The sequence below is a fragment of the Aptenodytes patagonicus genome, chromosome 1 (genome assembly GCF_965638725.1).
Source record: "Aptenodytes patagonicus chromosome 1, bAptPat1.pri.cur, whole genome shotgun sequence".
NCBI lineage: Eukaryota > Metazoa > Chordata > Aves > Sphenisciformes > Spheniscidae > Aptenodytes > Aptenodytes patagonicus.
Window position 1 is genome coordinate 111,077,430 of NC_134949.1, and position 13,978 is coordinate 111,091,407.

At 38.6% G+C, this 13,978-nt stretch overlaps 1 protein-coding gene across 2 annotated transcripts in view; it reads left to right on the forward strand.

Annotated features, from left to right (window-relative positions):
- GBE1 (1,4-alpha-glucan branching enzyme 1) overlaps positions 1-13,978 on the forward strand; it is a 177,102-nt gene that overhangs the window by 110,122 nt on the left and 53,002 nt on the right. For both annotated transcript variants that reach the window (XM_076351805.1, XM_076351814.1), the window contains exon 12: positions 1,620-1,791. In XM_076351805.1, the coding sequence (XP_076207920.1) occupies positions 1,620-1,791 (172 nt within the window). The remainder of the gene's footprint in view (positions 1-1,619; positions 1,792-13,978) is intronic.

Genomic DNA, 13,978 nt, shown 5'->3' on the forward strand with positions numbered 1-13,978 from the left:
CACGGTTATAAGAAGTGTGTGAAAACAGCAACTCAATGCTAATAGGTGTCAAAAAAGCAGATACAGAACTTGGAATTATGAATGGAATGGAAAGCGAAGAGCAAAATCAGTATGCCATGGTAGTCTTTCACGGTTTGTGTGCATCTTGAACGTCGGAGGCAGATTTGGTCCTGTTATCTCAAAGGATATACAGCTTAACTGGAAAAAATGCTGAGAGAGAGTTAGTGAGAATAATAGGAGGTGTGGATTGGTTTTCATAAGAAGACGACTAAATAGACTAAGATTTCAGGGTAGAAAAGAGATTATTGAAGGGGGAAGGATAACAGCTTATAAAATCATGACTGGCATAGAAAATGTGAATAGGGAACATTTACCTCCTCTTCTAATGGAAAGATTAGGGGATGTTAAATGACACTAACAAATGCCACATTCTGAGTCCAGAGAAGAGCTGTTCCTTGCAGTTGCTCATTGCAGTCTTCAGTCTTGCCATTGTTGCATAGGATTTTTTTTTTTTAAAGATTCTTTTTTTACTTGAGGGAATCATCTAGATATGCTGTTATACTGTTAGTTGGAAAACTAAAGGATGATGGTGCTTTTCAGCTAGACCTGTTTACAACTCATCTGTCTCTCTGGAATCTAGTGAGTTTTCATGCTAGACCATAAAATGAGAATTGGGCTAATTGAACAAAAGTTAGCTATTTACATACAAATGCTCCAAAATGTTTTCAGCTACCTGCATGCTGATATATTAGAATAATCCTTGTTACATAGCATTTGTGTGGCCTTTCTCAAGTAACAGTAAACACTAGCAAGGTAGTAATTCAGTCACTGTTTTTAGACAGAATTACTAGTTAGTTTTTCTCTCTTGTGTGAAATCACAGAAAACCAGTCACATTCTTGATAGCATATAAACGAATGTTTCATATTCACTCTGCATCTCTAAATCAGGCATGTTGTTAATAGCCCTTTATTTGTACTTCCCAGGAACTTTGCTTGAGATGTTTGCTTTCTTATTTTCTGTGTTTTCTATAAAAAGTCAAAAATGGTAGGTCACTTGTGGCTTATTGAGTTGACGCTAACATTTCACATTTGATATCTGTAGGCAAGAAGGTTCTCAGAAGTAATTGTGCAGTTCGATCCCATCAGGTGAAATGTGGGACCACAACAGGGGTTAGACAGCTATTAGTTTATTGATCATATACTCACACTCCCATTGGTGCGGGGAGCCCCAGTAACCACATGGAGGGTTGCAAGGGGAGAACAGATGGTCGGGTCTGGCATCCAGTCGAGGCTCAGCTCAGGGACGTCCCTACCTCAATTTACATACTTTCTCTTTTTGGCAGCAGATTATATATATATCACGCCCACGTGATTACACATAACACAATGTTGCAGTAATTAGAAGCCATGGTCACTGTGACCTGATGATCATCGGCGGTGGCAGGATGTTTTCTTTGTGAACAGGGACTAGATCGCGCCCACCGTGATGTCCTTGACTGCTCGCCAATCTTCCGAGTCCTCCCCTTACGATATAGAGTGCCTGCTTTAAAAAAAAAAATGTTAGAAACACTTCTAGTACACCCAAGGGTGTTTTTCACTTTTTTTTTGAACTGTTATAGGCGCTTGTTGGTGATAAGACATTGGCGTTTCGACTGATGGATGCAGAGATGTATACAAACATGAGTGTGCTTTCGCCTCTTACTCCAGTTATTGATCGTGGAATACAGCTTCATAAAATGATTCGTCTCATTACTCATGCACTTGGAGGAGAGAGCTATCTGAACTTCATGGGTAAGTAATCTTAGGAACAAGTCTTTCATTTTCTCATCTACAGAATGCTTGGCAGGGAAATAAAACGATCTGACATCATCTTACATCCACAGTATTTATCACAATGCTGAAGTTTGGAGCATAAATGCTTTTATAAAGATTTAGTACAAAAGGTAATATGCATTGTTTTTCTGTCTGTAAGATGTATTATAAGACAGGAAAATAAAATCAATGTGGTTCCTAATTGTAATAGAAATAACTTTTAGAAATGTGATAAGCTCTAGTTCAGGTTACTCTGATTCACAACTCGGACTAGTATTTTAATTGTTGTTCTGCCAGTTTGTCAGGTGGTGAGCCTTGCCTTACACAGCTGGGTTGTCTTTCGTCTCTATTATTCTACTCTCCTAAACTTTTTAGGTTATTAACAGTGAATTTACTAAAGACAGCTCTGAGATAGGAGGCACATGCTGCTATCGAAGCAGGGAAATAGTAACAGTTAGCAATGCTTTCTTTTTGTTCATAAGCTGTAAAATACAACTGTTGCATTGCTTCCTAAGCACTATTGCTACAAGAATGTCCAATAGTTAATCTCACTTAATCAGCAAATTACAGTTCCATGTAGTCATCTTAAAAGTTGAACGTTGTTCTTAGCTTTATACAAAATGCTGAAGCTATTTATGCTTGATGCTCTTTACCATATTCACGTTCCTTAATTTCTTTGCAAAATAATCCTTACTTTATAGTAAAAATCACAATTCTGTAATGTGGTGTGACAAGTTCTGTATAGCAGTTGTGATAGTCTCATGGGGGGAAGAAAAGGCTGAAAGCATGCTGTAAATGACCATCTGAGTTTTCTGACAATGAAACACTTGGAAATTATAGAAGTTTTAGCTTAATATTCCCTTCAACTTTTATTGTTAAATGTTTTGTATTATCAAGTTAAAGGGTATTGTTGGATGTATATTGCCCTTCTTCCATGATAGTATATTTAAAATATATATTTTTTCTAATTAAAAAACTGGAGAACATTAATAAGGCAATGGTGGCAATTGATTTAAGCACGTCTGTACTGATACATGTTCTCTTCCTTGGTATTACAAGAATACTCAAAAAATACCATGTTTGTGGTTTTCTTTAAAAAAGAGTTGCTTTAATTTGCAACTTCAGTACAGAACAAATCAATTCATTATATGGTATACTAGTAAAACTATTGTTTCCAATAAAATGCAGAAATTTTTCCCAAGAGTGAAGAAGAGTTAATGAAATATTTACTAAGTGTGTAGTCAGGCATCAAAACATGCAAGGTATGATGTGTGCGCTTCCGTTCAAATTAGTGATACTACAATAGTTAAGGAAGCAGGTGTTTAAAAAATACGTCAGCTAAACTGCAGATGTCTCTGCCCCAGACTGACTTGGTAAGGTTAGAAAACAGATCAGTAATTCAGTGAGGCATGTTAAATCCAGTGTGTCAATGCAAGTTGATTGAGCAATTAATATTGTGTATCCTTGAGTACCGCAAATGCTTCAGTAACTACGTTATAGTTTGCTGTATGTAAAAGGTGAAAAGATTGTAATAAATGTTGGAGGAGAAAACATATAAATTCAGAATCCTTGCAGTCTGGTGTACTTAAAATGCATGTTGCAGCATACTATCTAGTTAAGCAAATACAGTGATAAATTAGTTCTTTAACTTTCAGTTTTGAGCAAATGTTGAGGGTGAGGAAGAGAAGCCTCCTGTGGGGTGAGGGGAAGAGTGGAATCTCTTTTCACAACACCTGGAGAATGCACTCCAGGTGCCTCTGCTTCCTTAGGTCCTTCCATAAACGTCTCACACCTTCTTTTTCTGAAAACAAAGACAGCAAAGCAACTTTCTCAATACTCACCTTAAGAAAAAACAAACCGCTTCTAAAAAAGTGTTGTATCAGGAGTGGAAATCTGTGTTCTCAAATGTATCCTGGAATTTCTCTTTGAGGATCTGGAATAATATTTACTTACACCTGTGTCGGAGTATCATTTGTACTCCATATGTGCAAGCAGATTCTTGTTGAGAGAAGTTGTTGAACACCGAATGCTTTCTCCTGTCTTTCTCACTTTTCACGCTGGACAGTTCTCTGTCCTTCTTACGGGGTATCTGTAAGAAACCACTGCAAAAATCCTGGAAGCTGTTGTTCTTATTTTTCATGTTTCTGGATGTTTAATTTTCACTGAAGACTTTTATTTTCCTTCCCAATTGCTAATATCCCAGTATAGGCAATCAATGATGTATGCAAACTTAAATGTGAGCAGGAAAGCTTTGTCATTTCAGTAAATTGGTTCCCTTGTAACACAAACCATTGGGAGCATTCTTTCCTCCAGTCTGTATTTTAGTTTTCTGTGCAGCTTTGCAAGTAATCTCTGGGGCTTCATGTGCCCATCTGGCATGGAAGACTTAACCTAGAAAGGGAAAAACTCCACATGCTTGGCTGAAAATGAGCATGACAATGATAAACGTCCTGCTGTAGTGAATGAATGCTCTGGATGGCCAGTTTCTTTAATAGTAATAATAAAAAAGTAGCAATTGTTTTGAAACTTGTGCTATGTCTAAATGATCTGCTTTCAAAGCAGGTACGGAGTAACAATCCTAATGTAGCTGTAGTTTGTTCAACCCAACTCCTGTTTTAGACAGAGATTTTAATACTGAGACTGGCCAGTACTGGTCAGAAGATGTCATACAGCTTTAGGAAATCACAAAAATTGTAAGTTCTTCCGCACAATGCTTTAGTAGGGACACAGGTGACGCTTCTTCAAGGGTTTCCTCCGCCACAGCTAAGCTTCCACGAAGATGTTGACATAGATAATACACATTTGACTGTCTGAACTTAAATGACACTTAAAGAGAAAGCCCCAAGCATTCACAGTGTGTGCCTATATTAAATAGTGGAAGTAATTTTATTATGGGTAATAACAGGAAAAAACCCTTTATTTGTACTCAGGTATTTTTGTTTGTAATTGTAGTGATACTGAAATACAATATGCATCCAATATTAACTTAATTAAAACCAGAAAAGTATGTGGAAAAACATTTGGAGACGTAGATCTTTGCCCTCTCTAATACGAAGATTTGAAAACAAATCCAAAATAAAACCCTGTATCTGACTAAAATTCTTTATTGTGAATTTAACCCCCTACAAAAATAACAAAAAGGCTCAAGATTTGAGTCTACTTCCTCAATTGCTAAACAAGGACTAATAGAAGTTGTTATAAGACTTCTAGAATACTACAGGAATCTTCTGATCTCACCTTGAGAATAAAGCAGCCACTGTTGTTACCCACTGGACAATGTTTAAATTCAACGTAAAAATTCTCACATATTTCCTGAAAATAATAGTTGAACTTACAACTACAAAACTGTTCTGTCTCTACATCCATACAATGCATACAATGCATCCATTGGGGCTGGTCTTGTTCAATATCTTTATCAATGATCTGGATGAGGGGATCGAGTGCACCCTCAGTAAGTTTGCAGACGACACCAAGTTGGGTGGGAGTGTTGATCTGCTGGAGGGTAGGAAGGCTCTGCAGAGGGACCTGGACGGGCTGGATCGATGGGCCGAGGCCAACTGTATGAGGTTCAACAAGGCCAAGTGCCGGGTCCTGCACTTCGGCCACAACAACCCCATGCAACGCTACAGGCTTGGGGAAGAGTGGCTGGAAAGCTGCCTGTCGGAAAAGGACCTGGGGGTGTTGGTCGACAGCCAGCTGAACATGAGCCGGCAGTGTGCCCAGGTGGCCAAGAAGGCCAATGGCATCCTGGCCTGTATCAGAAACAGTGTGGCCAGCAGGAGTAGGGAAGTGATCGTGCCCCTGTGCTCGGCCCTGGTGAGGCCGCACCTCAAATCCTGTGTTCAGTTTTGGGCCCCTCACTACAAGAAGGACATTGAGGTGCTGGAGTGTGTCCAGAGAAGGGCAACAAGGCTGGTGAGGGGTCTGGAGAACAAGTCTTATGAGGAGCGGCTGAGGGAACTGGGGTTGTTTAGCCTGGAGAAAAGGAGGCTGAGGGGAGACCTCATCGCTCTCTACAACTACCTGAAAGGAGGTTGTAGCGAGGTGGGTGTCGGTCTCTTCTCCCAAGTAACTGGCGATAGGACGAGAGGAAATGGCCTCAAGTTGCGCCAGGGGAGGTTTAGATTGGACGTGAGGAAAAATGTCTTTCCTGAAAGAGTGGTGAAACATTGGAAGAGGCTGCCCAGGGAAGTGGTGGAGTCCCCATCCCTGGAGGTATTTAAAAGACAAGTAGATGCGGCGCTTAGGGACATGGTTTAGTGGGCATGGTGGTGTTGGGTTGATGGTTGGACTCAATGATCTTAGAGGTCTTTTCCAACCTCAATGATTCTATGATTCTATGATCCCTTCATTCTCCTTTTGCTTCATTTTCCATCCCGTCTCTGAAGAAAAACTGTAGACAATTGTACTTGTTCCTTCCCCTTAAATATTATTTTTCTTTTCTCTTGCTCATTGCCTGTGCCTTGCACTTAGGGAAACCTTCTGTGGGACATGGGAAGGAGCTGTGCCAGTTCTTCAGTGAACTTGTTTCCATGTTCCCTCCTTATCTTGCAAGATACATCTGTTTGTCTATCTAGATTTAGACAAGCAAGGTAGCTGCTTTCTTGCAGCTACATAAGATCCAGCCCAAGGGGCCTTAAATAGCATTTTAGGTCCTTGGGATCCTTCATAGCACAAATATTTACTGTTTTATGCCACTGTAGGGTCTTGGTTTTCAGCTTGGTAACAATCATGTTCTTGCTTCCTTCATTTTAAATTGGCTTAAACTGAAATATATTAATTTAAATTGAGATTAGTTCCTACATGAACTTCTAGCACTATTTTTCATGACTCTTCTATAGTAAAACAACTCTTAATCAGGACTCCAGAGACCAAGGCTCTGTCCCTGCAAAACAACTTTTATATATATGTGTGTGTATATATATGTGTGTGTATATATATATATATATAAAAATAAAAGCTAGAAAATTATTTGCAGTAACTAGAACATTTTTTGCAATCATGAGCATTGACTGATGGTGTTACCGTTTGGGTTGACATTTACCTCTGTTTCACTAATATCGTAAACTCTATCTGTAAAGCTTCCTTTTCCCACTTGTGAGTTCATTTACACAGTAGTTTATCTACTTTCTCTATGCTTAGGGGTTTTTTTGGATGCACTAAAACAGTTTTTTTTCTCTAATGGTTTGGTATGATGACACCTTGTTCTCTCTTTGGCCTTAAAAATAAAATAAAATGCTATGCATCATGTATTCTTTTGAGCATTTTTGGAGAGAGAAACTTAGAATTTTTTTTTTTTAAACTAAAGGATTTTGTAACATAAGGATTTGAAAATATGTTGTCAAACAAGTAAAGGAATGGTGCAAAACCTGTATCAGTAGCACCAATATCAGGGTGGGAAATGTGTGTACAATTTACTTTAAGGTTTAAAGATTAAAGATTTGAAATAAAAATGATACAACATCACTTATAAATGGGAATGTTACTTAAAAGAGAATCTGAAATAGTTTTATTGCTACCTATTCTAGATAAAAAGAAATTGTATCAGGGACAAGAATATTTAGCATAAACCTAAGGGGGGGGCTGTTTTCCTAGATATGTTGCAAGCAAATCACTTTGAATTTTTACACTTTTGTCCTGTACACTTCCTTATGCTTATTACTCCTGTGCACTGGTGACAGTGTGACTTTTTAGACCATGACCTAAAAAATGGCCTTGCGAGAGCAAATGCTCTTTAAACTAGCTCCCTTCAGTCAACTCCTTTTGATTAACAGCCTTGAAGTGCTCAGTTGGTAAAGACTGCAGGTTAGGATACACAGTTTGAAATCATCCTTCTTAATATGCTTACCTAGTTTAGCTGGCAAATGTGCTTTCTGTGCTGCCAGTTCTACCAGGTGCTTTAATTTCATGGCAGTCTGACAGAAACAATTGTCTTCATTTTAAAGTAGAAAACAAGAAGGGTGTAATGTGAAATCTTTCCTACAGTTTGGCATAGACTTCTTGTCCTGTAGTGGTAGGCCACGTACAACTTTGTTCCATAGTACCCTGTATGGCCCCATTCACAACTTGGGGCGGGCAGTGGCATGGGGAAGAACCCAAATATATAGATTAGGCTTCATTAATTGCTTTGAGAGTCTCTTCCGGAAGGCCTAGAGGTGCAAACTGCTAATATTTGTTGTTCATTTAGAGTTGATTGAAACAAACTTCATTTCTACACTTGCTCAAAACACATTAGAGTGACTGGGAGAAAAGCAATTAGAGACTGTCTCATAATTTAAAACTAAACCACACATGCACAAACTATTTTTCCTTCTGTCCCACCTTCTCTTCACAAATTAAGTATGTTCTCAAATACTAGACATCTCTTGTGGGGGTTGATTGTACTTCCTCCTTGAGAGGGTAGGGAAGAAAGCTCCATATATGCGTGTATGCCATTTAAATACATAAATAAAATGGTTACTAGCAGCAGTCTATACATGTGATGGTGCGTCGGTGTCCACACTATGGCTTCTCAAGTCAGGAACCTTGAAACAGAAGCCTTCATAGTCAGCAGCATCCTCAGAACTGCTCAAGAATCAACATTGCTCCAACCATGTTCATGGATTGAAATCCGGGTAGGATTTTCCAGGGTAGGAGAGAGAACTGTCTAAATTGAGGTGGCTATTGTGTGTGGTGCTCCTTTTTTCTTTCAGAGTAATGCTGATGTTTCCCTAGTTTGTTCCTAAGTCTTAAGTCTGCAGGGTATCAGATATTCCAGTATTATTAGTGTAGTGGATTTGTAGTAAACCAAGACATTCTGACATCTTGTTTCAGTTACAAGGTGTTTTTTTGGTTTTTTTGTTTTTTTTTTTTAAAGAATGGGTAGTTTTCTAGTTGTTTTTCTCTGTTACTGTTATAAAGAGATTTGAATTTTAAGCCTGAGTTAAGTTATTTTGGGAACTATAGATATTTTAATTCTGCCTAGTACCATCATTTAACCACGGTGATACTGTTATTGAGACTTCTGCTAATGTCTCAAGCTTTGTTCTTAAGACTCCATCTGTTGCCTTGCATCTTGTATGATTTGTACATCTCACAGTTCAGACTTGTAACATCTTTTCTGTCACCATGTGTGAGTGCATACAACCTGGTCTACTGATATAATAGTTTGTGTGATGTGAGGACTTACTAAAGAATAATAAATGAAGTTATAAAATAAATATATTGAAGTCATATTCGAAACGAGTTCCATTTTCTGTTTGTATGACAGCCTTCATTTTTGCTTTATTGTTGTTTTGAAGAACAATCACACTAATAGGCGTCAATATAGTATAACTTTATATATTATAACTTCACAATTTCAGCACAGGTTTTTAGAGGAATTTCTCTTTTCAAGCATTCAAAATTATAATTTATTACAGAAATTATGACAATCATATTGTTACGAAAAGCTTTTTTCACATCTTCTGTATTTCTAACTCTGCAGGGCATGGCTGTTATTCTGTCCTTTCATAATTGTTTTTTTCCTCCATAGCCACAAAATTCAGAAACTCTTTTCAGTAAACTATATTTAAACTATATACAGATAGCATTGATTAGTTTTACTTAGCTGTCTTTTATGAAAAAAAAAATACTCAATAGTTAAAGATAAATCTAAAGACTACAATATTATGACTAAATTATATTTTGTTTTCAGTTTCTTCACCTTGAATTCAAATAAATTTAAAATCAATAGGTTTACATCACTTTCAGACTCCTTTGCTTTTTTAATTCAGAATGTAAGAACTGTAGTAAAAGCTCTGTGTTAAAAATGTATCTTAAATTTATTGGGAGTTGTGCATCTAAATGCACATATTTGTACATAAAAAAAACTGTTTGGATTAGTCTTTAGATGTCAAAAATTAAGATTTTTGTAGAGGACAGAATATTCTTGCCTATTAGTATGGAAGTGTGATACTTTTTGTAAATTTGATAATATGTTGATTTATATTTATATATAAAAATATATATGAATGAAATATTTCTATATATATTAAAAAGGTTTCTTTGCTCAGTGATTCATTAAGTGTGTAAGTAATTAAGTGTAGTCATCTGACACTTTCTATGCTGTGGTTAACTTGGATCCAAACAAAATACTTTGAAAATTTTCTGTTTATATAGTCTGATCCCCTTGTCCCCTTGTCCAGATCTTGTCCCCTTGTCCAGATCATTGATAAAGATATTAAACAGATCTGGCCCCAATACTGAGCCCTGGGGAACACCGCTCGTGACCGGCCGCCAACTGGATTGAACTCCACTCACCACAACTCTTTGGGCCCAGCCATCCAGACGGTTTTTTACACAGCGAAGAGTACGCCTGTCCAAGCCATGAGCAGCCAGTTTCTCCAGGAGAATGCTATGGGAAATAGTGTCAAAGGCTTTACTGAAGTCCAGGTAGACAACAGCCACAGCCCTTCCCTCATCCACTAAGCGGGTCACCTTGTCATAGAAGGAGATCAGGTTAGTCAAATAAGACCTGCCTTTCATAAACCCATGCTGACTGGGCCTGATCACCTGGTTGGCCTGTATGTGCCGTGTGGCGGCACTCAAGATGAACCGCTCCATAACCTTCCCTGGCACCGAGGTCAGGCTGACAGGCCTGTAGTTCCCCGGATCCTCCTTCCGGCCCTTCCTGTAGATGGGTGTCACATTGGCAAGCCTCCAGTCAACAGGGACCTCCCCGGTTAGCCAGGATTGATGCTGATAGGTGATTGAAAGTGGCTTGGTGAGCATTTTCGCCAGCTCCCTCAGTACCCTTGGGTGGATCCCATCCGGCCCCATAGACCTGTGTGTGTCTAAGCGGTGTTGCAGGTCGCTAACCATTTCCCCTTGGATTATGGGGGCTTCGTTCAGCTCCCCATCCCCGTCTTCCAGCTCAGGGGGCTGGGTACCCAGAGAACAACTGGTCTTACTATCAAAGACTGAGGCAAAGAAGGCATTAAGTACCTCAGCCTTTTCCTCATCCTTTGTCACTTTCCCCCCCTGCATCTAATAAAGGCCCTCCTTGGCCCTCCTTTTGTTGCTAATGTATTTATAGAAACATTTCTTGTTCTTTATGGTAGTAATCAGTCTAAGTTCTAGTTGGGCTTTGGCCCTTCTAATTTTCCCCCTGCATAACCTCATGACACCCTTGTAGTCCTCCTGAGTTCCCTGCCCCTTCTTCCAAAGGTCATAAACTCTCTTTTTTTCCTCTGAGTTCCAGCCAAAGCTCTCTGTTCAGCCAGGCTGGTCTTCTTCCCCACCGGCTCGTCTTTCGGCGCATGGGGATGGCCTGCTCCTGCACCTTTAAGATTTCCTTCTTGAAGAATGTCCAGCCTTCCTGGACTCCTTTGCCCTTCAGGACTGCCTCCCAAGGGATTGTCAACCAGTCTTCTAAACAGGCCAAAGCCTGCCCTCTGGAAGTCCAAGGTAGCAGTTCTGCTAAGCTCCCTCCTTACTTCTCCAAGAATCAAAAACTATCATTTCATGATCGCTGTGCCCAAGATGGCCTTCAACCACCACATCACCCACAAGTCCTACTCTCTTCATGAACAACAGGTTCAGTAGGATAATGATAATTTATCAGTACTTGTTTTCTTTTAAGTTACTTATTTATGAAACTCCCAATGCTGAAAAGTTACAGTAGCCTCTCACCGCACCCAGCTGTGGTTTACTTCTATTTTTTGCAGTCTGTCTGTACTCAGTAATCTGGAAAGGGCTCAGCAATTGCATGGCCGAGAGAAAAATGGATCTATTTTGTCCAAAACCATCTACCAAAGAGCAAAAAATTTCTTCCTGATTATACTTTGTAGGCTGCCTTTAAAGAGAGAGAGAGGTGACACAAACTGCGTTTTCCTTTACGTCCCAATCAAGTAATTCAGCAACATGAAACTGTAGTGAGCTGGTGTAAGAGCATGCATAAGAATCTGTTAATCAGCAACCCTACCTTTGGTGATGCACTGTTCTTTCTCAGACTGGTTTCGGGCAATGCAGAGCCAAATAGACTTAAACCCCACATGTTATTCAGTAAGGAATTGTTGTTTTGAGACATGACTGAGCAGGTGATATTTTGTATTAGTAAAGTCTGAATAATAGATCCTTAGGCATACATTCCAATTTGAATTTTAATGTGTGCAGTTGTGGTAATTTGAAATGAGTTCATCTCAGTAATGTCATTAATTCCCCAAATCAATGTAGTTCAAACTGAGATAACACATTCTGTGATGACATTGGAATAAAAAAAAGATGTCTTTATGAGTTCAAGAACTTCTTATTTTCACAAGCCCTATTTATTAGCTTAAAATTTGCTCATTGTCTTAATTTTCTGAGGCCATCAATCTGACGCTCACTCAGAAATTTACTAGAATATGAATTTAAACAACATTGTAGTTGAATTTGCATTGATCTTCAAGGGGCAAGGTATTTTTCCATGCAAATTTTCATAAGAAGTGGTAAATTCTGCAGAGTAAAGCATATTAAAACATCCTTTATAAATGTTGACCTGTCTTTCTCAGATGTCGTTTGAGATCTTCAGTTTGAAATTTTGAACTACGCAGGCTTCAAATGTCACTGGAATTTATCACTGCAAGCAACTACATGCTTTGATTTTTGAGTACATTTCTGTTGTAATTTATTATAACCTTGTTGAGGTTTACAAAAAGAAAATCTGAAAGCGTTCTAACCCATTTGGTGTGCTTCTCTATGTCAAGAGGTTTAATGGAAAAATGCTTTTACATAGTAGCAGTCATAGAGAGGTAGCTATGTACTGGTGTTGGAGGGAGGAAACACGTGCAAGGTAGAAGGCAGACCAGGAGAAGGTGGGGGTGGAGGAGGCACGCAATCAAGTTGGTATTGGAGTGGAGCTGCAGGCTCCATTAACCCAGGACAGTCACTTTATCTTTCCCACTGAAAAGACGCATGCCTGTACATAATTCAGGGTAAATTATTTCTGTGAGCTCATGGAAATAGATAAAAATACAGTGAAAATGAGATAATTTAGTTTTACTTCAGAGTTAAGTGTTATGAGGTTAATCTTGTGTGTGAATATAGAGCTGATTTTAGTAAGCTCTTAAGAAGGCAGAGGAGGAATTTATAGCAGAGTAAATTAGAAAGGGAGTTTAGGAAGAGGGTAAAATTAGTTTTGGCTGAACAGAAAATTAATTTTGTTAGATTTGTTTGTTTTTTGGCAAATAGAACACGTACCTTTTGAGTTGGAATGTCTTGTTGAATATAAAAGACTACTTCTTTCTAAATGTGTTATGTAAAAGTGCAGGGCTGGAGGAGAAACAGGATGTGTGACTTAACATCACAAGGAAAACAGAGGATTATTCACAAAGCCAAGAGTGCTAGTGCAGTCTTTTTACGGCCAGGAGCCCAGAACTTTTACTCAATTGGGACAGTTATTCGGATCTTTTTGTGAAATTCAGAGCAGGTCCTGCAAGCAAGGTATTTCCATTGAATAGCTTCTTAACTAGCATTTTTTAGAGGTATTATTTAGAAGTAATCTATGAATCCACTCCTGACTTGAGTCAGTCCATAGACTATGAAACAGCTCCCTTAAGCTCATCAGTCTTTTTCACTAGGCTAACTATTAATACAAACTAAAATACTGCAAGAAAGCCTGGATCATCTTGATGGTTGTATTACAGGTCAGCTCTTTGTGCAGCCTAAGCTGCAGCTCACAGCCTTTGTCTTCATAATGAAGAAATATATGGTCTTATTTCAGAATAATAATGGAAAAAAAAAAGGAAATCTAAAGGAAAATGTTAATCTGTTTTAACATATAGTGTTGGATCAGCAGCATGCTTTCTACCATTTACCTTGTACTCCTTAAATTTGTAAAAAGTACAAACGCTGGGATTGTGACATGCACTTAAAACACCTTTTTTATTTTTCCCTTACTGTAGACTTCTGCATAGGTGTCGTTTGTGCATGTGTTCTCTCTAGGACTGGGGGAATATGTGTATATGGCCTTTCGAAAACAAACAACAAAAAAACTTGGTTCAGGCTGAGCTTTTTTGTGATTGGTTATTTATTTTAGTTCATAATGGCTGCCACCATCTTAGAAAGTGAGGATTTGTACATAATATTGCTTGAAGGGGAAAGTGCAGAAGTCTGAACTGGATGGACTTCCATAACTCAGATTTTCTTCTTTCATCTAAGATAGCAT